At 52.1% G+C, this 27,141-nt stretch overlaps 2 protein-coding genes across 2 annotated transcripts; both read left to right on the plus strand.

Moving 5' to 3' along the window:
* Positions 1–3,414: 3,414 nt before the first annotated feature.
* On the plus strand, positions 3,415–14,073 carry LOC138103855 (serine/threonine-protein kinase PAK 3-like). The gene is made up of 13 exons (XM_069002463.1): positions 3,415–3,490; positions 4,406–4,443; positions 4,873–4,995; positions 5,520–5,642; positions 5,870–6,074; positions 7,070–7,133; positions 8,378–8,426; positions 9,610–9,722; positions 10,255–10,372; positions 11,038–11,137; positions 11,574–11,770; positions 12,369–12,506; positions 13,984–14,073. Exons 1-13 carry the CDS (start codon positions 3,415–3,417, stop codon positions 14,071–14,073), a joined length of 1,434 nt encoding a protein of 477 aa, XP_068858564.1.
* Positions 14,074–16,100: 2,027 nt separating this feature from the next.
* LOC138103856 (serine/threonine-protein kinase PAK 3-like) lies at positions 16,101–26,761 on the plus strand. Its single transcript, XM_069002464.1, has 13 exons — positions 16,101–16,176; positions 17,097–17,134; positions 17,561–17,683; positions 18,208–18,330; positions 18,558–18,762; positions 19,758–19,821; positions 21,066–21,114; positions 22,298–22,410; positions 22,943–23,060; positions 23,726–23,825; positions 24,262–24,458; positions 25,057–25,194; positions 26,672–26,761. Exons 1-13 carry the CDS (start codon positions 16,101–16,103, stop codon positions 26,759–26,761), a joined length of 1,434 nt encoding a protein of 477 aa, XP_068858565.1.
* Positions 26,762–27,141: the final 380 nt, after the last annotated feature.

Consider the following 27,141-nt stretch of genomic DNA (forward strand, 5'->3'; position numbering starts at 1 on the left):
GTCTGATTTCTCTGTAGCTACTGTTTCCCATTCCACTTTTAATACCATGTCCTTAATGCCATTTTCCCAGGTGTGTGGTCTAGAATGTTTCTGGCAGCAGCATTCCAATTAAGGCTGAGGACGTCTTAAGATAATTAGAGAGAACTAAGTCTCTAGGTGTCCTCCTCATTATCACAAACACTACTTACCTTTCAAAAAAGCTCCTGCTGAGAACCTGAAACTCTGGCAGTCTTTTCTGCTGACCTTAGATCTGTTTGTGGGGAATATGCTGGGTCACTTAATCCCAAAGCATGTTCATTTTAAATTCAGCAGCAGCAGGAATTTAGTGCAGAGATTTTCTAGAGTGGTAGTATGCAGTGGGCACATCTTCAAAGAACACCCAAGAGATTTTAACAAACAGGGCTTGTCAAATGTTGTGTTTGGAGTTGAGCTAGTGCTTGAGATTATGTATTCAACACAGTCAATTTCTCCTGTTCAGAATCTTATCCACCCAATAACTAATCTAGAAACGTCTCTTTTGATACTTCCACTTCCTTCTGCTCATTATTGTATGCCTGTGCTATGTTAGAATCACATAACTTTGCAATGGGATTTTGACATTTGGTTGCACAGAACTACAAAGTTGGAAACTTTTAGAACTGGCAAAAAACTCTGTGCTTCAACTCTGACTTCCTTGTGAAGTCAAGGTATCTTAGGATTCAGAGTGCTGAGAAAATGCATTATTACTCAGGTCATATGTGGAGATGTTCACATTAACCATAAACATGTTTTATATTCTCTGTTCTTCTCAACATATAACATGAGGTCTGTTAATTCCTTAAGTGCTGTTAGCTGCAAAGCTGTAGAAAGGAATTTCCATTTAGGAAGGCATAATCAGGTCACAGAAATTGTTGGTCCTCTTAGCTGGATACTGGACTAGAAGGACCTGTCATCACCACACTACGGATAATTTAAATGTGCTTCAGATGAGCTGAACTTAGCAATGAACTTCTAAGTACAGTTTAAGTATGCAGTGTTAAAATTGGCAAATAACATTTAGTAAAATACTCAGAGTTTGCAGTGTCACGGTCAAAAAAGATCACCAAAAGTCTTTCTGTTCCCTGGTTTTTCTTTTCCATAGGGATTTTTGACAGGTTACAAAGACCCCACCAACAATTCAAAACTAAAACCAAATCAAAACAACAACAAAAACCAATGAAACAGCCAAACAAAAACCCCACAACAAAAACAAAACAACAACAACAAAAACCCCAAAACAATGCCCTAAATGGAAATACATTTGTTTGCTACAGAGCTCCAAAACATAGATGGCAGTTGTTCACGTGTCAGGATGTCTCCTTTTCTTTTCCCATGGATAAAAGGAAAAAGGGAGCCATCATCTGTATTTTGGATAGTTCTTGTGGCCTGACAGACTATAGAGATACAAAGGTTAATTATGCATCACTTTCCTATTGATTATAAAATGAAAAATGTTAGCTTATGCTTAGAAGCAATTTTTCTTAATACAATCAAACTGACAGTGCTACCCAATTAAAAATGAATTCTTAACTACTAATCATATGCCTTCTCAATAGATCAGAAAAAGTAGTGAAAGTTTTTCATCAGAATTATTTCTAACTAAAATGAAATTTCAGAACAATATTGTTGCATCTATTTTTAGAGATGTCTGTGGCTTTGACCTTATCTCTTCTTTCATGAACTTCAATATTTTTATGCTGAGTGGATTTGGGGTTTCTGGTTGGTTTTTCTTGTCTGTGACATTTTAATGATTGTTTTCACTTTTTGATGTTCTTTATAGTGTCTGTGTCCTCAGGATATTCTGTTGGTTCACAGAATGGTTTTGACTGCAAGTCCTTGGGATAATGACAACACTATGTGCTGGTTTTGGATGGGGCAGGGTGATAATTTTCTTCACAATGTCAAGTATGGTGCTGTATTCTGGGTTTCTGCTGCACACATGGTTGATAATATAGAGGAATTTGTTATTACTGAGAAGGACTTACACAGAGACAACGCCTGTTTGGCTTTTCATGCAGACAAACTGGTGAGGAAGTCAGGAGTTCATGGGAGACTGGGGAGACACCCACACTGACCGAAGGAATGGTCCTGACCATTTGACATCCTGCTCAGTGTTTCAAGCTGGGCACAGGAAGGAGGGAGGAGGGGACGTTTGGAGTGATGGCATTTGTCTTCCCAAGTCACTGTGAGGCGTGAGGGGACCCTGCTCTCCTGGAGATGCAAAACACCTGCCTGCCCTTGGGAAATGGTGAATGAGTTCTTTATTTTTCTTTGCTTGAGCATGTGGCTTTTGCATTCCCTATGCAACTGAATCGATCTCAACCTGTGAGTTTTCCAGCTTTTACCCTTCCGATTGTCTCCCCAGGGAGCCAGAATGGCTGTGCGTGGTGCTTGGTTGCTGGCTGGGGTTAAACCACAGCATGAGAAATAGAGAAAAAGTGGTTTAAAAGCGAGAGGCAGAGGAATGAAGCTTCCAAACTTTGGGGCGGTGGTGGTTTTTCTGTTTTCCTAAGCCTGCCTTCCTGCAGCCCTCCCAGCACCTGCTCTATTTGCTCTCTGCCTCACAGCTTCCAGTTTTGCTGGGACCGGCCCATTTGGGCCCACTGCTTTCCTCCCAGCAGCACCTTCTGAGTTGTCCCACACTGTGTTGGTACTTTCTTTTCTTTCGTCCTTTCTTTACATCCATAGCAGGCAGCTCTCTGTGGTGCATGGATGAGCGCAGGGAAGCTCCCAGAGGTGCACCTGAGATGGGCAAGTCTCCTTGGAGATGCCACAGCACTGCAGCAGCAGGATGATGTGGATGCAGTGGATGAACTGTTGCTTGGCTTTCCATGTTTTCATCAATCCTACCCTTTGTAGGCCTGTGTCCCACCTTGTTCAGTGGCAAACATGTGGGGAAGAAGGTCTACAAAAGTGCTTCCTGAGGTTTTGTCCCGCAGCTATCACTGAAGGAGTGATTTCCTTTGTTGCTGCAATGTTCAGCTTCTCAGTGTTCAGCTTCTCAGCGTGGGCTATAGGGGCTTGGTGTGTTTTCAGAGTTACTCCTAGATGCCTTGAGGTTACGGGCTAGGAGGGCATTTTGTGCTGCTTTGCAGGCTTTTTTTGGCGTTGGCTGTAGAGAAGGTCTGGTTCTATGCATGAATTCACAAAGCAGCCTAGAGCGGCCGCTATTGTGATGTCAGCGGCCGCATCCCGGCGTTGTCAAGGCAAAGCTGCCGTGCCGAGGCACGGAAGGCCTCAGTGTGCAGAGCAGCTCTGTGGCGTGCTCACTGCAGGCGGACCCTGCTGATCGCGGAGGGCTCTGCCAGCAGGCTGCACCCTGACGGGACTCTTGAGTCTTTTTGGTTTTCCCCAGGAGTCTTGTCCGGTGCAAACTTGAGCAGCGCTGCTCGAGCCATGGAGGGAGTGTGTGCTGCAGTTTGCACGGCATTTTCCGTGGCTTATTCTGGGTACTTTTTCACCCACCTGGCACGTAAGTAGACCTTTTTGTTCAGGGCAGCATATGGAAACCAAATTGCCGTGAAGATGCCTTTAGTGGGGTAAAGCTGCTGTCAACAGCTCCAGCTAAGAAGGGCGTGTCTGTAGCCAGCAGGGCGTGGGCAGCATTTGTAATGTAGCCTGCAGGGGTTCTGCTCCCCCCCATCCCGGCAAGGCCTGTGGCAGTGGAGTGTGCAGTCTCCTCAGTTTGCTGGCTGAAGCAAGACATCTTCCAAGATGGGAAGATGCGGAGAGCCTGGCAGGAGTCCTTGTAGAAACTGTGCGCTGCTCTCTAGGACTGAGGGGAAGCATCTTCTCCTCTGCATTCCCTCATCCCAAGGATGTGCCTGTGGAACTTGACATTTCCTGCGTGCTAAAAGAGCCGTTGGCTCTGTGCTGAAATCCCAGAACCAGCTTGGCAAAGGCCTCTGAGATAGACATTTTTAGAAGAGTTCTTGTATGCTCCTGCACGCAGGAGCTGTTCCTGTGCTGTGTCACAGTAGAACTGCCACCACGGCTGAGGGGGACTTGGGGGAAGCTTTTCTGTGGAATCATTTTCAGCAAGCTCATGGGAATTGCTGTGTGCAATCTCTTCAGAAAACTGAAGTGCAGGAAGGGGAGGAGCTGTAGCTCCTGCTGGGTGGGGTGGGGCAGAAGCATTGACTACTACAGAACCACTTGGGCTTTCTTAGTCTCAAGTTTCTGTGGCTTGAGTGGCCAAAGAGGACAACAGGTAGACACAAGGCAGCATTTTGTGCTGTTATCTTGCTTGCTGTGTGGCACACGGATTGCTGCTGGAGGGATGTAGTGAAAGCAAAATGCTCTGCCCTTGGGTTGACTTCTTGGTGGGCTTGCCCAGTGCAGGCAGTTTTCTTACAGCATCTGGTTCTTCTTCCCTTGTGTGTTGCAGGTCACATTGCCCATGCCTGGAGAGAATCCGGTCTGTGGGTGAGTGGGAAAGGAGCCTTTGGCGTTGGTAGCATTTGACGACTTGGAGCAAGCTGTGAGCTGGGCCTGTTGCAGTCCAGTGCCAGCCTGGTCAGATGAACGAAAGTACAGTCCAGGCTCTGTGCAACAGCAGCAGCAGCAGCAGCAGCAGCAGCAGCAGCAGCAGCTGCAGGGGATCCCTGCCTGTTTTGTCTCCATGTTCCATTTCAGAGCTTTTGATCAGATGAAAGTGGGGTTGCTTGGTGCTTTGAGCCATGATGGAATTTCTCCTGTACAAGAGAGTGCGGTCGCATCTACTTGGCCCATTTTACTTGAGTTTGAACAACTGAGGATCCCATTTCTCTGCAGATGATTTCTCCTTAGTGCATCTGGGTCTAGAGCAGAGTATAAAGAAGGTTGCTTGTCCCTCATGCTGCTGTCTGTCTGCAGAGCACAAAACAAACCTCGGAGCGTCCTCTGGCTGTGTGTCTTCCTGAAGACGAGGCCAAAGGGGAGGAAGATGCCAACCCAGCTGCATCTGCTGCCACCGCAGGGCCTGAGCATCCAGCATCAGTAAGTGGCAGCTCTGGGAAGCCCTGTGGCTGGAGCAAAGCAGAGCTGCATGTTTCTGATCAGACAGCATCTCCCATGTGTGGCTGAAGATGCTGAGGCCTGGAATCTTTTCAGCGCTTCCAGAGCGCTTCCCCCAGCCACGAGCCCTTGAAAAGGGGTGTGGAACTCGGATGTTTAGACATCAGTTTCCCACTATTCTGACAGGGGCTGTGAATTTGTCTTAGCAAGAGACAAGAGGTAGCATTAGGATGTCTTTGCCCTGGGGAACAAGGGAGGCCCTTTGTGCCCTGTGGCTGTGCAGGCTCTCTGTCAAAGATGCAGTTCAAAGCAGTGCAAAGATGCAGTTCACAGCCTCGCAGGGCATGGAGGAGTCACTGTCCCCAGGAGGGACCTGGCGCTCTCCATGGAGCAGCTGTCAGTAGCTAAAGGAACAGCTGAGATACAGCGGGGTCTGCCGCTGAATATATCTAAAGGTTCTGCCTGACAGGTTCCTCCCTGTCCCTCATGCTGCTGTCTGTCCACAGAGCACAGGGGCAGCGTCAGCACCTGCTCTGGCTGCCTCTGTACCCGAGGAAGAGGCTAAAGAGGAGGAGGGTGCCAAGGAACCTGCCCCTGCGGTCAGCCCACGGCCTGAGCAGCTCACATCAGTAAGTGCCTGCTTTGGTTAGCAGTGTCTTTGGTGTCATTTAGTCCCTCGTGTAAAAGCAGCCTTTGGATTTTGCGCCTTGAGTTGGAGAAGTGGGCAGCAAAAGCCGAGAGGTGAAGAGCCCTGGATGTGGCCGGCAGCATCTTCCTAGGGGCTTGCATTTGAAATGGGATCAGAGGGGCATCTCTGCCAGGCACCCTTCTGACCCAAAGTCATTTCTTGTCCCAGAGCTCCACCTCCTCTGTCCTGGCACCTGCACGGGCTGCAGCTGCAGGCTCTGAAGAAGCCTCCAGTCCCCGAGCTGGAAACTCGAGCACGAGCAGCTCGTGCACCTGGAGCACAAGCAGCTCGTGCACCTGGAGCACAAGCAGTTCCTCTGGCAGCACTGAGGACCTGCAGGAGAAGACAGAGGAGGAGTGCCTGGCCATGCTGAGTATGTCCTGTGTATTCCTTGTCTGCTGGAGCAGTGCCTTGTGTGTGCATGTGTCAGCATGAGCTCCTCCCACCTCCTGTTCTCCTCAGCGGAGTGTCGGGTCCTGAGGCCTCCACACAGGACCTGTTGTTGTGCTTTGAGGTGGCGAGAGAGCACCTCAGAGGCTCTCCTGCCTCTGAGGGCAGCTCGGCCTGGCTTGGCTTTGCCTGAGCTGCCCTCTGTGCAGAAGGGAAGCAAGAGATTGTTTCTGGCTGAGCAGGAGGCTGTGACCCAGCGAATGAGTGGGCCTCAAGGAGCTCTCTGGGCCCAGCTCCTGGGGGGCACAGCCAAGGTCATCTTCAGAAGGTAGCCCGGTCCTAAAAGATGAGGGACCTCATTCCTAAAGCCCATGCAATGGGTTATAAGATGAGCTGCTGCTCTTGAAAGGGAGAAAGGCATTGTTTAGGCAAAGTGCTGAAAGGTGGAGATCGTGCCTCTGCTGGAAGCACTTTGCAATATTCTTCCTGTTCTGGAAAGGGCAGCTGTTGATAAAAATTGATTCCAGAACCCAAGATGCCTGCCTTTACATTTGCAAGGATTAAAGCTTTGGCTGAATGTCACAGAGTGTTTATTCCCAAGAACAGAAAGGTTTTGTTCTTCCTGCTGCCCTTAATGTTTCTAGACAACAATCACTTCTCTTGGTTACTGCTGTCTTTTCTGATCCGTGTCTCCTCTGACTGATTCTCCATGTGCTTAGTTTTTAGTTTGGACAGTCAGGCTTTGCGCAGGCAATCTGTGCTGCAGAGCTGACTGTTTTGTTGCTGTTTTGTTGCTGTGGTGGTAGTGGTGGTGGTGTTGTAGTGGTGCGGTTGTTGTTGTGGTTCGCTGAGTGACTGAGAAGAAAGGGCCTGGTGTCCCCAAGGAGAGCGGGGAGAGAGAGTGGGGCTGCCTTTCTGATCTGCTGCAGGGTGGGATCTCTGTTGTGAAGTGAGCATCTTTCCTTTGGTTTCTTTCAGGGATGCTGGTGAGCGAAGGAGATCCCGAGGCTAAATACACAGAACTGGAAACTATTGGCAAAGGGTGAGTGCAGCCACCGTTCCTTCTTCAAAGGGAGGGGCTGTGTATTTTGCTGGTGTCACATCTCCCCAGCGTGACGTCAGGCAAGCTCCAAAGCTGTTCAGACACTGCGTTGAGATGCTCCCGTCCCTCAGTACTGGTCAGCGTTTATAGCTGTGGTCCGAAGGCATGGCAAAGACACCTGGATGCTGGCAATGTCTTTTCTGCGGCAAAGAGCAGCGCCTGGCAGATCTCCTGTCCCTCAAGTGTGTGGCACCTCTTTGCCGCTTTTCTTCGCAGAAACCATTTTTACGTGTCCCAAAAGAATACAGAAGATGTGGGAATGAAAGGAGCAAAAAGTGTGCTGCCTCAAAGGTCAAGTTAGCAGCTGAGAGCTGCCAGAGAACAGCTGTCAGTAGCATTTCTTTCCAATATTTTGCTGAAAACAAGATTCAGTGCTCAGGATGACCGTCACCTAGTCTAGAAGCCAAAAGCAGAGGTGAAAGAAGCAACTCTCTTTTATAGCTGAGGTGGCAAAAGCCAAAGCTTCAGGGAAGCGCCGGTGCCGATGCACTCTAGAGGAAAAGGCATCACCTGCCTGATGGCAGAGCCCTCATGGATCCTGTGGGGATTTGGCCTTTCCTGCAAAGAATCCCCCAAGCTGTTCCCTTTTGAAAGCCAGCTCTGCTGACTGTAAATGGGATGGATTTGCAGCATTTCCTCTGGGAGCAGCCAAGTGTACAAGAACTCGCCTGAGGAGTAGAGTCCTTCCTGTGTCTGGGGCACCGAAGAGAAGCAGCTGCTGATGGCTCTGGACCCGGAATGAAGCTGTCTAGGGATGCCCTGTGTAGAGTACTTCTCCATTTGTGTGTGCAACAATGGAGTGCAACAATGGAGGCCTTCGGCTGCTCTGGCTGTGGCTGGAGACTACTTTCCTTGGCAGCTGGAGGAAGGATCTGTCTCTAGATCTTTTCCTCCAATGGCTGTTCCGTGAGTTCAGGCTTCTCAGAAGGCCTGTGTGGTGTTGCCTGAGTTTGGCAGATAGACTCCAAGGAGAGGTGTGGGAAGGCCCAGCCGGAGTGTGTGTGCCTGGAAAAATCCCACCCATGTGCACACACGGAAAGAACAAAGGGAAAAAGACCCAGACCAGAATCTGTCGTGTCCCATTTGAGATTTGCCCCAGGCCTTTTCTTCCCGCTGGACCGCAGTGTCTTGCACTTGAAGGGACTAAAGGACTTCTCCTTTCTCCGCTGCTGTTTTGTTTCTAGGGGTTTCGGCACTGTGTGTACGGCAGTGGACACTGCCACAGGAGAAGAGGTAAGCGTCAGGCAGCGCCGCAGCTTCTGCAGCTCTCGAGTGCCCTCCCCTCTGCTGTCAGCTGTGGCTGAGCTTTGGCTGGCCAGTAGAGCTTTGCTTCCAAGGGCCACTGAAGTGCCGAGCAGTGTCCGCCTGCCAAATACAGTGGGGACAGATTTTGTCCTTCTCAGCTGCCCCAAGGAATGCGAGGAGGCCAGGCGGTTTCTCTCCTAGGAGGAGACGCAGCCAGCTGGGTCTTAGTGCCAAGGTGGTGTCTTAGAGCACGGCACTGCTCTTTGGGGCCGGCAGCTCAGGATTCCTGAATTCTCGTTTCTGGCTCGTAGCAAATACATGGGAATCGTGCTGGTAGCTCCTTAGCCACCTGCAGGGCTGCCCTTGGGAACTGTGCTTCGAGAGAGAGGTCTGCAAGGGGACTCTCAAGGGCCTATGCCATGCTCAGAGCCCGGCGTGCATGGCTAGAGGATCAAGGCGTGGGCTATTCCTTTTTGCAGTCAGGCAGTAATTGCAAATGTCCGTGGTGCGAAGGAAAGTGTTTTAGTGCAGCAAAATGACAGCTCCTGAAGTGTGGAAGGGCTAGGGTTGTCTTTTTGGGAGGTAGCCTCAATGATGTTTTCATCATCACAGCATTTTTTCTGTAAAGTGAGTAGGGTTGTATTTCCTGGGGTTTAACCCTCCGGATGCTTTTAGGACGGCATTTTACCCGTCATGTCTGTAAGAGTTTGCTGTGTTGTTGTGCACTCAAGAATGCCAGCGGTTGCTGGAGTAATGATGTAACCCCCTAGAACTGCCAGTGGTTTCCCAGCAGTTTGGCTCCATTTTCACCGGCACAGAATGGCTTCCTGCTTGCAAGAGGTGTGTGAATGGAAATGCTGAAGATAAAGTAAGGCCCTGGGGGAAGGCTGTGGGCGTAGGGAGTGTTGTTAGAGCTTTGAGGTGGAGAGTTTAGAGCGTGTTTCGCCTGGGTGTACAAAGCAAAGGCTCTCTGGCTCTGTGTCCTGGGACTGGCGCCCAAGCGAGCGGCGTAAGAGGCTCTTGCAAGCTCAGCTACGAATTCCTCTGGTGTCCCGTCGCAAGGCGGTTTTGCTCCGCCCAGCTCTGTCATCCCAAAATCACTGTCTCATCGTTCCCGTTGTGGTCTCCTGCCACAGCCTTCTTTGGTTCACGGTTTTCCATGTCGTTTCAGGTGGCCATAAAGAAAATCAGTCTCCTGCGAGAGAGCAGCACCGAACTGTGCGTGAACGAAATCCAGGTCATGCGCGACAGTAAGAACGCCAACCTCGTCAACTACGTAGACAGGTGAGTGGTTCTGCTCTTCTGCCATGAAGGGTCATTGCCATCCTGCAAGCTAAAGGATCAGCCACTCCTTTGGTGGCTGGCAGAGAACAGAGCTGTTAATTCCTGTTTCTCTGCTGATCTACGGCGTCTTGGGAGGAGATTGCACTGGGGCTGCATTAATCTTTCCTGGCATACCTAGTTTGAAGTGCGCTTTCAAAGACCTGACTCGGCCCTACCTTACTGAGCCAACAGCCTCAAAGTTCCCCCCTCCCTGCACTTCATTTTCCAACAGGTTTGGGGCTTGATTTTTTCCCTCGGGTCTTAAGTGCTGACAAAGCACTGTAGATCTTATTTCCTTTGCCTGTTCCCAGTGTTTTGCATTGGTGTGGATACCAAGAAGGCTTTTAGACTGCACAGAGTTCAAGGCCTGTGGAGCCTAGTGAATGACTATTCACTTGCTCCTGCCTTCCTCCGAGAGAGACACGGAGACAAGAATCCATCAGGTCATGTAACTGTGCGCATTCATCTCCACGCTGTTGTTTCCTCCTTTCAGCTACCTGGTGGACGAGGAGCTCTGGCTAGTGATGGAATACATGGACGGAGGCTCTTTACACGATGTCATTAGGGAGACTCGTATGGCAGAAGGAGAGATAGCAGCTGTCTCTCGGGAGGTGAGGGATGGCGCTTGTGCTTCCCGTGGCTTGGGCGGGATGGTCCTTCCCAACAGGTGGTAAGGAGAGGAGTGATTTCATCTTCCCAGCTTGCTTCCTGCCTTTCTGTTACGACTGGCAGCAGCAAGAGCATCCGAAGTGCCTGCCAGCGTGCCTGCCCTTCTCCAGCTGTGTTTGTTTGTGTCTGCCTCTCTGAACACTTGCCTGGACCCGAAGTGTACTGCATTCCTTCCCTGTAAGAGCAAACGGGTTGGTGGCACAATGTCAGACAAGTGGCAAAGACAAAGAGATACTCTCGGGACTCTCACAAAGCTCAGGCTCAAAGGAGATGCTTGCACCCAAAGTGGTGTTTGCAAAAGCATCCGCTGTCGTCTGGCTGGAGAGAGCACAGCCCCTGCAGCAGCGCTCCTTCAGTGTGTGCTTGCAGGCCACTGGCCAGAGGAACAATTGCCCTTTCTGTCTCAGAAGCGAATATGCATGCCCTCACTTAAAAAGGCACTGCTGTCCTCGTGTTGGAGCAGCAAGCTCTTGCCCTTGCCAGCAGCCTGTCCTTCCATGGCTCAGCATCCCCCAGCGAGTCGGTCTTGCAGGTTTGCCACTTCCCTGCTTGTAGGATGAAATCAGATGAGGAACTCTTAGGCTCGTGTTTCTTTTCTCTCTCTCAGTGCCTGCAAGGCCTGGATTTCCTTCACTCCAAGCAAGTGATCCACCGAGACATCAAAAGCCACAACATTCTCCTGGGCTTGGACGGATCTGTCAAGTTGGGTGGGTGTTGTTGGCCAGGCTCAGCCATGGCGGGCTGCGGTGTGGGGCTGCCTTTGAGTGACTGCCAGGTCCCCAAGAGTGGTGCCCGTGGCAGTGCAGGCTGCCCTGCTGCGAGCACAGAGCACAGCTGCAACGTGCAGGGAGGTGTGGCTGGGAAGAAGGTGTCAGGAGTGGCTCTGGATTGTGCGTGTCCCTTCCCAAGCGAGGCCGTTACGGGCTAAAGCTTCAGGGGACTGAAAGCCACTGCCCGAAACTGGGGGCTTTTGCTCAGTGGCCAATTCCGTATTTCCTCGGCTGCAGGCCGGAGGAATGCCAGCATGGCCCCTTTTGCAGCCAGATTCCACACTGCCTTCTGGGACGTTGGTACAGCGGGGAGTTCTTTGGTTTGCTTTCCTAATTCGGGGCCGACTTGACCAGAGGGCTTTTTTCTCCTCAGCTGATTTTGGCCTCGCTGCTCAGCTCACCCCTGAGCAGAGCAAACGGAGATCAGCTGCCGGGACTACTCACTGGATGGCGCCAGAAATTTTCACCAGGAAGCCCTACGGCCCCAAAGTGGACATTTGGTCCTTTGGCATCGTGGGGATCGAGATGGTGGAAGGAGCGCCTCCTTACCTGATGAACACCTCTGCCATGGTACGCTGCAACTGCTCTCAGACTCTGCTGTCATTCTAACAAAGTCTGCCCCCGTTCTTCGGCCCGGGAAGCTTGCCTAACACCTGAAGACGATAGGTTCCAGGCCGCATAGTCTCTCGTGCTTCTTGTCCAGACCGTCCCCTTGGCATTTACTCACAAACAGCACCAAAAAATCCTTTTGTGATGCCTTTTGCTTGATGGAAGCTCTGCCTAAGGGAGCAGTGAGCAGTGTATAATAATAGATATTATTTTATGTAATAATCCTTGGAAACTGTAGAGTTCGACCAAAGTCCCTCTTCCAAATTGCCTGTAAGAGCTGGTGTCGTTCCTCAGAGAAGCAAAGTGTGCTTTTGCCAATGGAGTTGCTCCCAGTTTGGTCAGCCATTGACATCGGGGGCACAGCAGGAGCCTTTGCATAGTGGACTAGCTGTGGCTGTCTCTGGCTTTGGGCTCTTTTGTGTGGGGTAGGAAGGGCATGTCCAAGCCTGTGGCAGGGAGGGAAGTGCCACTGGAGAGTGGAGCTTCTCCCGTGGGGTCTGGGTGAGCGGTTTGGCATACGAAGGAGACAGGCAGAGCGCGGCGTTTCCTTCTTCTCTAGGTTCGACAGCTGATAAGCACCGGGGGCACCCCGAAGCTGCAGAACCCCAGGCAGCAGTCCGCTTGGTTGCGAGACTTCCTGCACTGCTGCCTGGAGACAGACGAGGACAGGCGCTGGTCTGCCCAGGAGCTTCTGCAGGTAAAAGGCCAAGCGGCTGCAGGGTGCGCCAGCTGCCCGCTGCCAGGGGCTTCCCATCCGCTCAATCCAAGGCGTCAGAGGGGCACCAGTCCTAGGAATCGCCAGTCTCGGGGCTTTTCAAAGAAAAACGAAGGAGAATCCTGGGTGGGGATGGGTTGGAAGGAGCCTTTCAAGGTCACCCAGACCAAGTGGTCCGCAAGGAGCAGGGACGTCGTCAAGTAGATCAGGTTGCTCAGGGCCTCATCTGAGCTGACCTCGAATGTTCCCAGGGATGGGGCTGCGAGCAGCTCTCTGGGCGACCTGTGCTGGTGTTTCAGCACTCTCGTCACAAAGAGTTTCTTCCTTAGACCTGATCTGAATCTGCCCTCTTTGTGTTGAGAGCTATTATCCCTTGTGCTAATGCGACTGTGCTTGCAAAAAAACATGTCCTCAACATGCTGTGAAGCCCCCTGGAAGTCTTGAAAGGCAGCAAGAAGGTGTGCCCAGGGCCTTCTCTTCTTGGGGCAGAACAAGCCCAGCTGTCTCAGCCTTTCCTCAGAGGAGAGGTGCTCCATGCTGAGATGGTCATTTCTGTGGCCCAGTTTTGCCCTTTGGGAACACACTCAGTGTAATGTGGTAGCAAAAGAAGTGAAGTAGAATAATAGCAGGTAGGGAGGGCTGAAAAGGTGGTGGAAGAAGCCAATGAAATCAGCTCCTGGCAATAATTTTGAGATTTGGGTGTGGGAAGGAAGGAAGGAAGCAAGCAAGAACGGAGGGAAGGGAGGGAGGGAGGGAGGGAGGGAAGGAGGGGCTTTGGGCAGCTCCCAGTGAGCCTCAGAGGGGCCTTGGCTTGGCCCTCCTGCCCCACTTGTCGAGGTTTGTGCCACCAAGGTGGGGACAGCTGAGCAGGACTTGGCCAGGCTGGCCCATTGCTGCCTGGCACAGCCATGTAGACGACGTTGTGGCAGAGAGGGAGCGGCAGAAGGTGCCGCTCGGCTGTCCCTGCTGTGGAGGGAGGTGCCAGCACTGCTCCCCCTTCAAGCCAGCGCTGAATCCGTCAGCCACTTGTGTCAGTGGTTTTCAGAACATGGGCCAAAATCCTACGGGGATCAGCCTTTCTCCAAGGGATTGGAGTTTCCTGAGGAATGCCTTACGCTCCTCACCTTTTTTTAGCAACTAAAATAGCCCATGACCTTAGAAAAGGGCAACCTCAAGAAGCCTGTTGAGTGTCCTGATGAAAGGAAGACATGCAAGCTGCATTCCCACAATGTGGGCACAACAAAAATCTCAAGAAGCTGCAGACACCTGCAGGATTAATGGATTTGTGGGATTGTGAGCCATGTTTTCCTATGGTAGCAAGGTCCTTGACGTGGAGACAGAGGTGCAGAGAGTGCCCTCATTTCTGCGTCTTTCTGGTAACCAGAGAAAGCCTGTTTGAGCCCATGAGGAGTGGAGTTGGGAAAGCAGAAGTTAATTTTTTCCTTTTCTCTTTGGGCAGCATCCGTTTGTAACCTCAGCCAAGCCGACCTCCAGCCTGACGCCTCTGATCATGGCAGCGCAGCAGTTTATGGCCGACAGGAGATACTAGCCCTGGAAGAGGCCACTTGTTGTTTTTTTGTAGTTGGTAGTTTTTTATAGTTGGGAGTTTTTTATAGTTTGTAGTTTACAGTTCATAGTTTGTAGTTTCTAATTTTTTAGATTGATAGTCAAAATAAATACTCTATAAAACTTTCATTGGAAGACTCGCTTTGTTCTCACCCTGTGAATAGGCTCTAAATTTGCTTCTGAATGGTCAGGTGGTGCGTAAACATGGGAAGACGCATGGATGGCATTTGTGGCATGGTTTGGAAGTGGGCAAAAGTCTGCTTTCTTCGTTATCTCCAGGCTACAACCTCGTGTGGAGATACAGGCTCACAGCTGTGAACAGAGGAGGGCAAAACGGGGCAGAGCAGTGGTGTCACTGCTGGGGACGCCGCCGCCGTGGCCCTGGTTGTGTTGCAGCTCCTGGAAAGGTTGGGAGTGTCTGTGTTGCTCTGGGCAGAGGGGCAGGGAGCCGGGCTTCTTTGCAGGCTGGGGCGCAGGTGAGCGTCCAGCGGGCACGCGAGTTCTGCCACGGGAACTGAGGCTGAGGCGAGGGAGTGACAACTTGTGCAGTTTGGATCTGCGTGAGCCACGGCTTCTCTCAGCTCAGCACCCAGCATGAGGGACGCAACTGCCCAGACAGAGCTGGCCTGGGGTCACGCTGCATGAGAGCTTGGGAGGGGACACAGCCAGGGCAGGTGACCTAAACTGGCCACAGGTATATTCCAGACCATTTGACATCCTGCTCAGTGTTTCAAGCTGGGCGCAGGAAGGAGGGAGGAGGGGACGTTTGGAGTGACGGCATTTGTCTTCCCAAGTCACTGTGAGGCGTGAGGGGACCCTGCCCTCCTGGAGACGCAAAACACCTGCCTGCCCTTGGGAAATGGTGAATGAGTTCTTTATTTTTCTTTGCTTGAGCGTGTGGCTTTTGCATTCCCTATGCAACTGAATCGATCTCAACCTGTGAGTTTTCCAGCTTTTACCCTTCCGATTGTCTCCCCAGGGAGCCAGAATGGCTGTGCGTGGTGCTTGGTTGCTGGCTGGGGTTAAACCACAGCATGAGAAATAGAGAAAAAGTGGTTTAAAAGCGAGAGGCAGAGGAATGAAGCTTCCAAACTTTGGGGCGGTGGTGGTTTTTCTGTTTTCCTAAGCCTGCCTTCCTGCAGCCCTCCCAGCACCTGCTCTATTTGCTCTCTGCCTCACAGCTTCCAGTTTTGCTGGGACCGGCCCATTTGGGCCCACTGCTTTCCTCCCAGCAGCACCTTCTGAGTTGTCCCACACTGTGTTGGTACTTTCTTTTCTTTCGTCCTTTCTTTACATCCATAGCAGGCAGCTCTCTGTGGTGCATGGATGAGCGCAGGGAAGCTCCCAGAGGTGCACCTGAGATGGGCAAGTCTCCTTGGAGATGCCACAGCACTGCAGCAGCAGGATGATGTGGATGCAGTGGATGAACTGTTGCTTGGCTTTCCATGTTTTCATCAATCCTACCCTTTGTAGGCCTGTGTCCCACCTTGTTCAGTGGCAAACATGTGGGGAAGAAGGTCTACAAAAGTGCTTCCTGAGGTTTTGTCCCCCAGCTATCATTGAAGGAGTGATTTCCTTTGTTGCTGCAATGTTCAGCTTCTCAGTGTTCAGCTTCTCAGCGTGGGCTATAGGGGCTTGGTGTGTTTTCAGAGTTACTCCTAGATGCCTTGAGGTTACGGGCTAGGAGGGCTTTTTGTGCTGCTTTGCAGGCTTTTTTTGGCGTTGGCTGTAGAGAAGGTCTGGTTCTATGCATGAATTCACAAAGCAGCCTAGAGCGGCCGCTATTGTGATGTCAGCGGCCGCATCCCGGCGTTGTCAAGGCAAAGCTGCCGTGCCGAGGCACGGAAGGCCTCAGTGTGCAGAGCAGCTCTGTGGCGTGCTCACTGCAGGCGGACCCTGCTGATCGCGGAGGGCTCTGCCAGCAGGCTGCACCCTGACGGGACTCTTGAGTCTTTTTGGTTTTCCCCAGGAGTCTTGTCCGGTGCAAACTTGAGCAGCGCTGCTCGAGCCATGGAGGGAGTGTGTGCTGCAGTTTGCACGGCATTTTCCGTGGCTTATTCTGGGTACTTTTTCACCCACCTGGCACGTAAGTAGACCTTTTTGTTCAGGGCAGCATATGGAAACCAAATTGCCGTGAAGATGCCTTTAGTGGGGTAAAGCTGCTGTCAACAGCTCCAGCTAAGAAGGGCGTGTCTGTAGCCAGCAGGGCGTGGGCAGCATTTGTAATGTAGCCTGCAGGGGTTCTGCTCCCCCCCATCCCGGCAAGGCCTGTGGCAGTGGAGTGTGCAGTCTCCTCAGTTTGCTGGCTGAAGCAAGACATCTTCCAAGATGGGAAGATGCGGAGAGCCTGGCAGGAGTCCTTGTAGAAACTGTGCGCTGCTCTCTAGGACTGAGGGGAAGCATCTTCTCCTCTGCATTCCCTCATCCCAAGGATGTGCCTGTGGAACTTGACATTTCCTGCGTGCTAAAAGAGCCGTTGGCTCTGTGCTGAAATCCCAGAACCAGCTTGGCAAAGGCCTCTGAGATAGACATTTTTAGAAGAGTTCTTGTATGCTCCTGCACGCAGGAGCTGTTCCTGTGCTGTGTCACAGTAGAACTGCCACCACGGTTGAGGGGGACTTGGGGGAAGCTTTTCTGTGGAATCATTTTCAGCAAGCTCATGGGAATTGCTGTGTGCAATCTCTTCAGAAAACTGAAGTGCAGGAAGGGGAGGAGCTGTAGCTCCTGCTGGGTGGGGTGGGGTTGGGCAGAAGCATTGACTACTACAGAACCACTTGGGCTTTCTTAGTCTCACGTTTCTGTGGCTTGAGTGGCCAAAGAGGACAACAGGTAGACACAAGGCAGCATTTTGTGCTGTTGTCTTGCTTGCTGTGTGGCACACGGGTTGCTGCTGGAGGGATGTAGTGAAAGCAAAACGCTCTGCCCTTGGGTTGACTTCTTGGTGGGCTTGCCCAGTGCAGGCAGTTTTCTTACAGCATCTGGTTCTTCTTCCCTTGTGTGTTGCAGGTCACATTGCCCATGCCTGGAGAGAATCCGGTCCGTGGGTGAGTGGGAAAGGAGCCTTTGGCGTTGGTAGCATTTGACGACTTGGAGCAAGCTGTGAGCTGGGCCTGTTGCAGTCCAGTGCCAGCCTGGTCAGATGAACGAAAGTACAGTCCAGGCTCTGTGCAACAGCAGCAGCAGCAGCAGCAGCAGCTGCAGCAGCAGCAGCAGGGGATCCCTGCCTGTTTTGTCTCCATGTTCCATTTCAGAGCTTTTGATCAGATGAAAGTGGGGTTGCTTGGTGCTTTGAGCCATGATGGAATTTCTCCTGTACAAGAGAGTGCGGTCGCATCTACTTGGCCCATTTTACTTGAGTTTGAACAACTGAGGATCCCATTTCTCTGCAGATGATTTCTCCTTAGTGCATCTGGGTCTAGAGCAGAGTATAAAGAAGGTTGCTTGTCCCTCATGCTGCTGTCTGTCTGCAGAGCACAAAACAAACCTCGGAGCGTCCTCTGGCTGTGTGTCTTCCTGAAGACGAGGCCAAAGGGGAGGAAGATGCCAACCCAGCTGCATCTGCTGCCACCGCAGGGCCTGAGCATCCAGCATCAGTAAGTGGCAGCTCTGGGAAGCCCTGTGGCTGGAGCAAAGCAGAGCTGCAGGTTTCTGATCAGACAGCATCTCCCATGTGTGGCTGAAGATGCTGAGGCCTGGAATCTTTTCAGCGCTTCCAGAGCGCTTCCCCCAGCCACGAGCCCTTGAAAAGGGGTGTGGAACTCGGATGTTTAGACATCAGTTTCCCACTATTCTGACAGGGGCTGTGAATTTGTCTTAGCAAGAGACAAGAGGTAGCATTAGGATGTCTTTGCCCTGGGGTACAAGGGAGGCCCTTTGTGCCCTGTGGCTGTGCAGGCTCTCTGTCAAAGATGCAGTTCAAAGCAGTGCAAAGATGCAGTTCACAGCCTCGCAGGGCATGGAGGAGTCACTGTCCCCAGGAGGGACCTGGCCCTCTCCATGGAGCAGCTGTCAGTAGCTAAAGGAACAGCTGAGATACAGCGGGGTCTGCCGCTGAATATATCTAAAGGTTCTGCCTGACAGGTTCCTCCCTGTCCCTCATGCTGCTGTCTGTCCACAGAGCACAGGGGCAGCGTCAGCACCTGCTCTGGCTGCCTCTGTACCCGAGGAAGAGGCTAAAGAGGAGGAGGGTGCCAAGGAACCTGCCCCTGCGGTCAGCCCACGGCCTGAGCAGCTCACATCAGTAAGTGCCTGCTTTGGTTAGCAGTGTCTTTGGTGTCATTTAGTCCCTCGTGTAAAAGCAGCCTTTGGATTTTGCGCCTTGAGTTGGAGAAGTGGGCAGCAAAAGCCGAGAGGTGAAGAGCCCTGGATGTGGCCGGCAGCATCTTCCTAGGGGCTTGCATTTGAAATGGGATCAGAGGGGCATCTCTGCCAGGCACCCTTCTGACCCAAAGTCATTTCTTGTCCCAGAGCTCCACCTCCTCTGTCCTGGCACCTGCACGGGCTGCAGCTGCAGGCTCTGAAGAAGCCTCCAGTCCCCGAGCTGGAAACTCGAGCACGAGCAGCTCGTGCACCTGGAGCACAAGCAGCTCGTGCACCTGGAGCACAAGCAGTTCCTCTGGCAGCACTGAGGACCTGCAGGAGAAGACAGAGGAGGAGTGCCTGGCCATGCTGAGTATGTCCTGTGTATTCCTTGTCTGCTGGAGCAGTGCCTTGTGTGTGCATGTGTCAGCATGAGCTCCTCCCACCTCCTGTTCTCCTCAGCGGAGTGTCGGGTCCTGAGGCCTCCACACAGGACCTGCTGTTGTGCTTTGAGGTGGCGAGAGAGCACCTCAGAGGCTCTCCTGCCTCTGAGGGCAGCTCGGCCTGGCTTGGCTTTGCCTGAGCTGCCCTCTGTGCAGAAGGGAAGCAAGAGATTGTTTCTGGCTGAGCAGGAGGCTGTGACCTAGCGAATGAGTGGGCCTCAAGGAGCTCTCTGGGCCCAGCTCCTGGGGGGCACAGCCAAGGTCATCTTCAGAAGGTAGCCCGGTCCTAAAAGATGAGGGACCTCATTCCTAAAGCCCATGCAATGGGTTATAAGATGAGCTGCTGCTCTTGAAAGGGAGAAAGGCATTGTTTAGGCAAAGTGCTGAAAGGTGGAGATCGTGCCTCTGCTGGAAGCACTTTGCAATATTCTTCCTGTTCTGGAAAGGGCAGCTGTTGATAAAAATTGATTCCAGAACCCAAGATGCCTGCCTTTACATTTGCAAGGATTAAAGCTTTGGTTGAATGTCACAGAGTGTTTATTCCCAAGAACAGAAAGGTTTTGTTCTTCCTGCTGCCCTTAATGTTTCTAGACAACAATCACTTCTCTTGGTTACTGCTGTCTTTTCTGATCCGTGTCTCCTCTGACTGATTCTCCATGTGCTTAGTTTTTAGTTTGGACAGTCAGGCTTTGCGCAGGCAATCTGTGCTGCAGAGCTGACTGTTTTGTTGCTGTTTTGTTGCTGTGGTGGTAGTGGTGGTGGTGTTGTAGTGGTGCGGTTGTTGTTGTGGTTCGCTGAGTGACTGAGAAGAAAGGGCCTGGTGTCCCCAAGGAGAGCGGGGAGAGAGAGTGGGGCTGCCTTTCTGATCTGCTGCAGGGTGGGATCTCTGTTGTGAAGTGAGCATCTTTCCTTTGGTTTCTTTCAGGGATGCTGGTGAGCGAAGGAGATCCCGAGGCTAAATACACAGAACTGGAAACTATTGGCAAAGGGTGAGTGCAGCCACCGTTCCTTCTTCAAAGGGAGGGGCTGTGTATTTTGCTGGTGTCACATCTCCCCAGCGTGACGTCAGGCAAGCTCCAAAGCTGTTCAGACACTGCGTTGAGATGCTCCCGTCCCTCAGTACTGGTCAGCGTTTATAGCTGTGGTCCGAAGGCATGGCAAAGACACCTGGATGCTGGCAATGTCTTTTCTGCGGCAAAGAGCAGCGCCTGGCAGATCTCCTGTCCCTCAAGTGTGTGGCACCTCTTTGCCGCTTTTCTTCGCAGAAACCATTTTTACGTGTCCCAAAAGAATACAGAAGATGTGGGAATGAAAGGAGCAAAAAGTGTGCTGCCTCAAAGGTCAAGTTAGCAGCTGAGAGCTGCCAGAGAACAGCTGTCAGTAGCATTTCTTTCCAATATTTTGCTGAAAACAAGATTCAGTGCTCAGGATGACCGTCACCTAGTCTAGAAGCCAAAAGCAGAGGTGAAAGAAGCAACTCTCTTTTATAGCTGAGGTGGCAAAAGCCAAAGCTTCAGGGAAGCGCCGGTGCCGATGCACTCTAGAGGAAAAGGCATCACCTGCCTGATGGCAGAGCCCTCATGGATCCTGTGGGGATTTGGCCTTTCCTGCAAAGAATCCCCCAAGCTGTTCCCTTTTGAAAGCCAGCTCTGCTGACTGTAAATGGGATGGATTTGCAGCATTTCCTCTGGGAGCAGCCAAGTGTACAAGAACTCGCCTGAGGAGTAGAGTCCTTCCTGTGTCTGGGGCACCGAAGAGAAGCAGCTGCTGATGGCTCTGGACCCGGAATGAAGCTGTCTAGGGATGCCCTGTGTAGAGTACTTCTCCATTTGTGTGTGCAACAATGGAGTGCAACAATGGAGGCCTTCGGCTGCTCTGGCTGTGGCTGGAGACTACTTTCCTTGGCAGCTGGAGGAAGGATCTGTCTCTAGATCTTTTCCTCCAATGGCTGTTCCGTGAGTTCAGGCTTCTCAGAAGGCCTGTGTGGTGTTGCCTGAGTTTGGCAGATAGACTCCAAGGAGAGGTGTGGGAAGGCCCAGCCGGAGTGTGTGTGCCTGGAAAAATCCCACCCATGTGCACACACGGAAAGAACAAAGGGAAAAAGACCCAGACCAGAATCTGTCGTGTCCCATTTGAGATTTGCCCCAGGCCTTTTCTTCCCGCTGGACCGCAGTGTCTTGCACTTGAAGGGACTAAAGGACTTCTCCTTTCTCCGCTGCTGTTTTGTTTCTAGGGGTTTCGGCACTGTGTGTACGGCAGTGGACACTGCCACAGGAGAAGAGGTAAGCGTCAGGCAGCGCCGCAGCTTCTGCAGCTCTCGAGTGCCCTCCCCTCTGCTGTCAGCTGTGGCTGAGCTTTGGCTGGCCAGTAGAGCTTTGCTTCCAAGGGCCACTGAAGTGCCGAGCAGTGTCCGCCTGCCAAATACAGTGGGGACAGATTTTGTCCTTCTCAGCTGCCCCAAGGAATGCGAGGAGGCCAGGCGGTTTCTCTCCTAGGAGGAGACGCAGCCAGCTGGGTCTTAGTGCCAAGGTGGTGTCTTAGAGCACGGCACTGCTCTTTGGGGCCGGCAGCTCAGGATTCCTGAATTCTCGTTTCTGGCTCGTAGCAAATACATGGGAATCGTGCTGGTAGCTCCTTAGCCACCTGCAGGGCTGCCCTTGGGAACTGTGCTTCGAGAGAGAGGTCTGCAAGGGGACTCTCAAGGGCCTATGCCATGCTCAGAGCCCGGCGTGCATGGCTAGAGGATCAAGGCGTGGGCTATTCCTTTTTGCAGTCAGGCAGTAATTGCAAATGTCCGTGGTGCGAAGGAAAGTGTTTTAGTGCAGCAAAATGACAGCTCCTGAAGTGTGGAAGGGCTAGGGTTGTCTTTTTGGGAGGTAGCCTCAATGATGTTTTCATCATCACAGCATTTTTTCTGTAAAGTGAGTAGGGTTGTATTTCCTGGGGTTTAACCCTCCGGATGCTTTTAGGACGGCATTTTACCCGTCATGTCTGTAAGAGTTTGCTGTGTTGTTGTGCACTCAAGAATGCCAGCGGTTGCTGGAGTAATGATGTAACCCCCTAGAACTGCCAGTGGTTTCCCAGCAGTTTGGCTCCATTTTCACCGGCACAGAATGGCTTCCTGCTTGCAAGAGGTGTGTGAATGGAAATGCTGAAGATAAAGTAAGGCCCTGGGGGAAGGCTGTGGGCGTAGGGAGTGTTGTTAGAGCTTTGAGGTGGAGAGTTTAGAGCGTGTTTCGCCTGGGTGTACAAAGCAAAGGCTCTCTGGCTCTGTGTCCTGGGACTGGCGCCCAAGCGAGCGGCGTAAGAGGCTCTTGCAAGCTCAGCTACGAATTCCTCTGGTGTCCCGTCGCAAGGCGGTTTTGCTCCGCCCAGCTCTGTCATCCCAAAATCACTGTCTCATCGTTCCCGTTGTGGTCTCCTGCCACAGCCTTCTTTGGTTCACGGTTTTCCATGTCGTTTCAGGTGGCCATAAAGAAAATCAGTCTCCTGCGAGAGAGCAGCACCGAACTGTGCGTGAACGAAATCCAGGTCATGCGCGACAGTAAGAACGCCAACCTCGTCAACTACGTAGACAGGTGAGTGGTTCTGCTCTTCTGCCATGAAGGGTCATTGCCATCCTGCAAGCTAAAGGATCAGCCACTCCTTTGGTGGCTGGCAGAGAACAGAGCTGTTAATTCCTGTTTCTCTGCTGATCTACGGCGTCTTGGGAGGAGATTGCACTGGGGCTGCATTAATCTTTCCTGGCATACCTAGTTTGAAGTGCGCTTTCAAAGACCTGACTCGGCCCTACCTTACTGAGCCAACAGCCTCAAAGTTCCCCCCTCCCTGCACTTCATTTTCCAACAGGTTTGGGGCTTGATTTTTTCCCTCGGGTCTTAAGTGCTGACAAAGCACTGTAGATCTTATTTCCTTTGCCTGTTCCCAGTGTTTTGCATTGGTGTGGATACCAAGAAGGCTTTTAGACTGCACAGAGTTCAAGGCCTGTGGAGCCTAGTGAATGACTATTCACTTGCTCCTGCCTTCCTCCGAGAGAGACACGGAGACAAGAATCCATCAGGTCATGTAACTGTGCGCATTCATCTCCACGCTGTTGTTTCCTCCTTTCAGCTACCTGGTGGACGAGGAGCTCTGGCTAGTGATGGAATACATGGACGGAGGCTCTTTACACGATGTCATTAGGGAGACTCGTATGGCAGAAGGAGAGATAGCAGCTGTCTCTCGGGAGGTGAGGGATGGCGCTTGTGCTTCCCGTGGCTTGGGCGGGATGGTCCTTCCCAACAGGTGGTAAGGAGAGGAGTGATTTCATCTTCCCAGCTTGCTTCCTGCCTTTCTGTTACGACTGGCAGCAGCAAGAGCATCCGAAGTGCCTGCCAGCGTGCCTGCCCTTCTCCAGCTGTGTTTGTTTGTGTCTGCCTCTCTGAACACTTGCCTGGACCCGAAGTGTACTGCATTCCTTCCCTGTAAGAGCAAACGGGTTGGTGGCACAATGTCAGACAAGTGGCAAAGACAAAGAGATACTCTCGGGACTCTCACAAAGCTCAGGCTCAAAGGAGATGCTTGCACCCAAAGTGGTGTTTGCAAAAGCATCCGCTGTCGTCTGGCTGGAGAGAGCACAGCCCCTGCAGCAGCGCTCCTTCAGTGTGTGCTTGCAGGCCACTGGCCAGAGGAACAATTGCCCTTTCTGTCTCAGAAGCGAATATGCATGCCCTCACTTAAAAAGGCACTGCTGTCCTCGTGTTGGAGCAGCAAGCTCTTGCCCTTGCCAGCAGCCTGTCCTTCCATGGCTCAGCATCCCCCAGCGAGTCGGTCTTGCAGGTTTGCCACTTCCCTGCTTGTAGGATGAAATCAGATGAGGAACTCTTAGGCTCGTGTTTCTTTTCTCTCTCTCAGTGCCTGCAAGGCCTGGATTTCCTTCACTCCAAGCAAGTGATCCACCGAGACATCAAAAGCCACAACATTCTCCTGGGCTTGGACGGATCTGTCAAGTTGGGTGGGTGTTGTTGGCCAGGCTCAGCCATGGCGGGCTGCGGTGTGGGGCTGCCTTTGAGTGACTGCCAGGTCCCCAAGAGTGGTGCCCGTGGCAGTGCAGGCTGCCCTGCTGCGAGCACAGAGCACAGCTGCAACGTGCAGGGAGGTGTGGCTGGGAAGAAGGTGTCAGGAGTGGCTCTGGATTGTGCGTGTCCCTTCCCAAGCGAGGCCGTTACGGGCTAAAGCTTCAGGGGACTGAAAGCCACTGCCCGAAACTGGGGGCTTTTGCTCAGTGGCCAATTCCGTATTTCCTCGGCTGCAGGCCGGAGGAATGCCAGCATGGCCCCTTTTGCAGCCAGATTCCACACTGCCTTCTGGGACGTTGGTACAGCGGGGAGTTCTTTGGTTTGCTTTCCTAATTCGGGGCCGACTTGACCAGAGGGCTTTTTTCTCCTCAGCTGATTTTGGCCTCGCTGCTCAGCTCACCCCTGAGCAGAGCAAACGGAGATCAGCTGCCGGGACTACTCACTGGATGGCGCCAGAAATTTTCACCAGGAAGCCCTACGGCCCCAAAGTGGACATTTGGTCCTTTGGCATCGTGGGGATCGAGATGGTGGAAGGAGCGCCTCCTTACCTGATGAACACCTCTGCCATGGTACGCTGCAACTGCTCTCAGACTCTGCTGTCATTCTAACAAAGTCTGCCCCCGTTCTTCGGCCCGGGAAGCTTGCCTAACACCTGAAGACGATAGGTTCCAGGCCGCATAGTCTCTCGTGCTTCTTGTCCAGACCGTCCCCTTGGCATTTACTCACAAACAGCACCAAAAAATCCTTTTGTGATGCCTTTTGCTTGATGGAAGCTCTGCCTAAGGGAGCAGTGAGCAGTGTATAATAATAGATATTATTTTATGTAATAATCCTTGGAAACTGTAGAGTTCGACCAAAGTCCCTCTTCCAAATTGCCTGTAAGAGCTGGTGTCGTTCCTCAGAGAAGCAAAGTGTGCTTTTGCCAATGGAGTTGCTCCCAGTTTGGTCAGCCATTGACATCGGGGGCACAGCAGGAGCCTTTGCATAGTGGACTAGCTGTGGCTGTCTCTGGCTTTGGGCTCTTTTGTGTGGGGTAGGAAGGGCATGTCCAAGCCTGTGGCAGGGAGGGAAGTGCCACTGGAGAGTGGAGCTTCTCCCGTGGGGTCTGGGTGAGCGGTTTGGCATACGAAGGAGACAGGCAGAGCGCGGCGTTTCCTTCTTCTCTAGGTTCGACAGCTGATAAGCACCGGGGGCACCCCGAAGCTGCAGAACCCCAGGCAGCAGTCCGCTTGGTTGCGAGACTTCCTGCACTGCTGCCTGGAGACAGACGAGGACAGGCGCTGGTCTGCCCAGGAGCTTCTGCAGGTAAAAGGCCAAGCGGCTGCAGGGTGCGCCAGCTGCCCGCTGCCAGGGGCTTCCCATCCGCTCAATCCAAGGCGTCAGAGGGGCACCAGTCCTAGGAATCGCCAGTCTCGGGGCTTTTCAAAGAAAAACGAAGGAGAATCCTGGGTGGGGATGGGTTGGAAGGAGCCTTTCAAGGTCACCCAGACCAAGTGGTCCGCAAGGAGCAGGGACGTCGTCAAGTAGATCAGGTTGCTCAGGGCCTCATCTGAGCTGACCTCGAATGTTCCCAGGGATGGGGCTGCGAGCAGCTCTCTGGGCGACCTGTGCTGGTGTTTCAGCACTCTCGTCACAAAGAGTTTCTTCCTTAGACCTGATCTGAATCTGCCCTCTTTGTGTTGAGAGCTATTATCCCTTGTGCTAATGCGACTGTGCTTGCAAAAAAACATGTCCTCAACATGCTGTGAAGCCCCCTGGAAGTCTTGAAAGGCAGCAAGAAGGTGTGCCCAGGGCCTTCTCTTCTTGGGGCAGAACAAGCCCAGCTGTCTCAGCCTTTCCTCAGAGGAGAGGTGCTCCATGCTGAGATGGTCATTTCTGTGGCCCAGTTTTGCCCTTTGGGAACACACTCAGTGTAATGTGGTAGCAAAAGAAGTGAAGTAGAATAATAGCAGGTAGGGAGGGCTGAAAAGGTGGTGGAAGAAGCCAATGAAATCAGCTCCTGGCAATAATTTTGAGATTTGGGTGTGGGAAGGAAGGAAGGAAGCAAGCAAGAACGGAGGGAAGGGAGGGAGGGAGGGAGGGAGGGAAGGAGGGGCTTTGGGCAGCTCCCAGTGAGCCTCAGAGGGGCCTTGGCTTGGCCCTCCTGCCCCACTTGTAGAGGTTTGTGCCACCAAGGTGGGGACAGCTGAGCAGGACTTGGCCAGGCTGGCCCATTGCTGCCTGGCACAGCCATGTAGACGACGTTGTGGCAGAGAGGGAGCGGCAGAAGGTGCCGCTCGGCTGTCCCTGCTGTGGAGGGAGGTGCCAGCACTGCTCCCCCTTCAAGCCAGCGCTGAATCCGTCAGCCACTTGTGTCAGTGGTTTTCAGAACATGGGCCAAAATCCTACGGGGATCAGCCTTTCTCCAAGGGATTGGAGTTTCCTGAGGAATGCCTTACGCTCCTCACCTTTTTTTAGCAACTAAAATAGCCCATGACCTTAGAAAAGGGCAACCTCAAGAAGCCTGTTGAGTGTCCTGATGAAAGGAAGACATGCAAGCTGCATTCCCACAATGTGGGCACAACAAAAATCTCAAGAAGCTGCAGACACCTGCAGGATTAATGGATTTGTGGGATTGTGAGCCATGTTTTCCTATGGTAGCAAGGTCCTTGACGTGGAGACAGAGGTGCAGAGAGTGCCCTCATTTCTGCGTCTTTCTGGTAACCAGAGAAAGCCTGTTTGAGCCCATGAGGAGTGGAGTTGGGAAAGCAGAAGTTAATTTTTTCCTTTTCTCTTTGGGCAGCATCCGTTTGTAACCTCAGCCAAGCCGACCTCCAGCCTGACGCCTCTGATCATGGCAGCGCAGCAGTTTATGGCCGACGGGAGATACTAGCCCTGGAAGAGGCCACTTGTTGTTTTTTTGTAGTTGGTAGTTTTTTATAGTTGGTAGTTTTTTATAGTTTGTAGTTTACAGTTCATAGTTTGTAGTTTCTAATTTTTTAGATTGATAGTCAAAATAAATACTCTATAAAACTTTCATTGGAAGACTCGCTTTGTTCTCACCCTGTGAATAGGCTCTAAATTTGCTTCTGAATGGTCAGGTGGTGCGTAAACATGGGAAGACGCATGGATGGCATTTGTGGCATGGTTTGGAAGTGGGCAAAAGTCTGCTTTCTTCGTTATCTCCAGGCTACAACCTCGTGTGGAGATACAGGCTCACAGCTGTGAACAGAGGAGGGCAAAACGGGGCAGAGCAGTGGTGTCACTGCTGGG

This window comes from Aphelocoma coerulescens (genome assembly GCF_041296385.1).
Source record: "Aphelocoma coerulescens isolate FSJ_1873_10779 chromosome Z unlocalized genomic scaffold, UR_Acoe_1.0 ChrZ, whole genome shotgun sequence".
Lineage (NCBI taxonomy): Eukaryota > Metazoa > Chordata > Aves > Passeriformes > Corvidae > Aphelocoma > Aphelocoma coerulescens.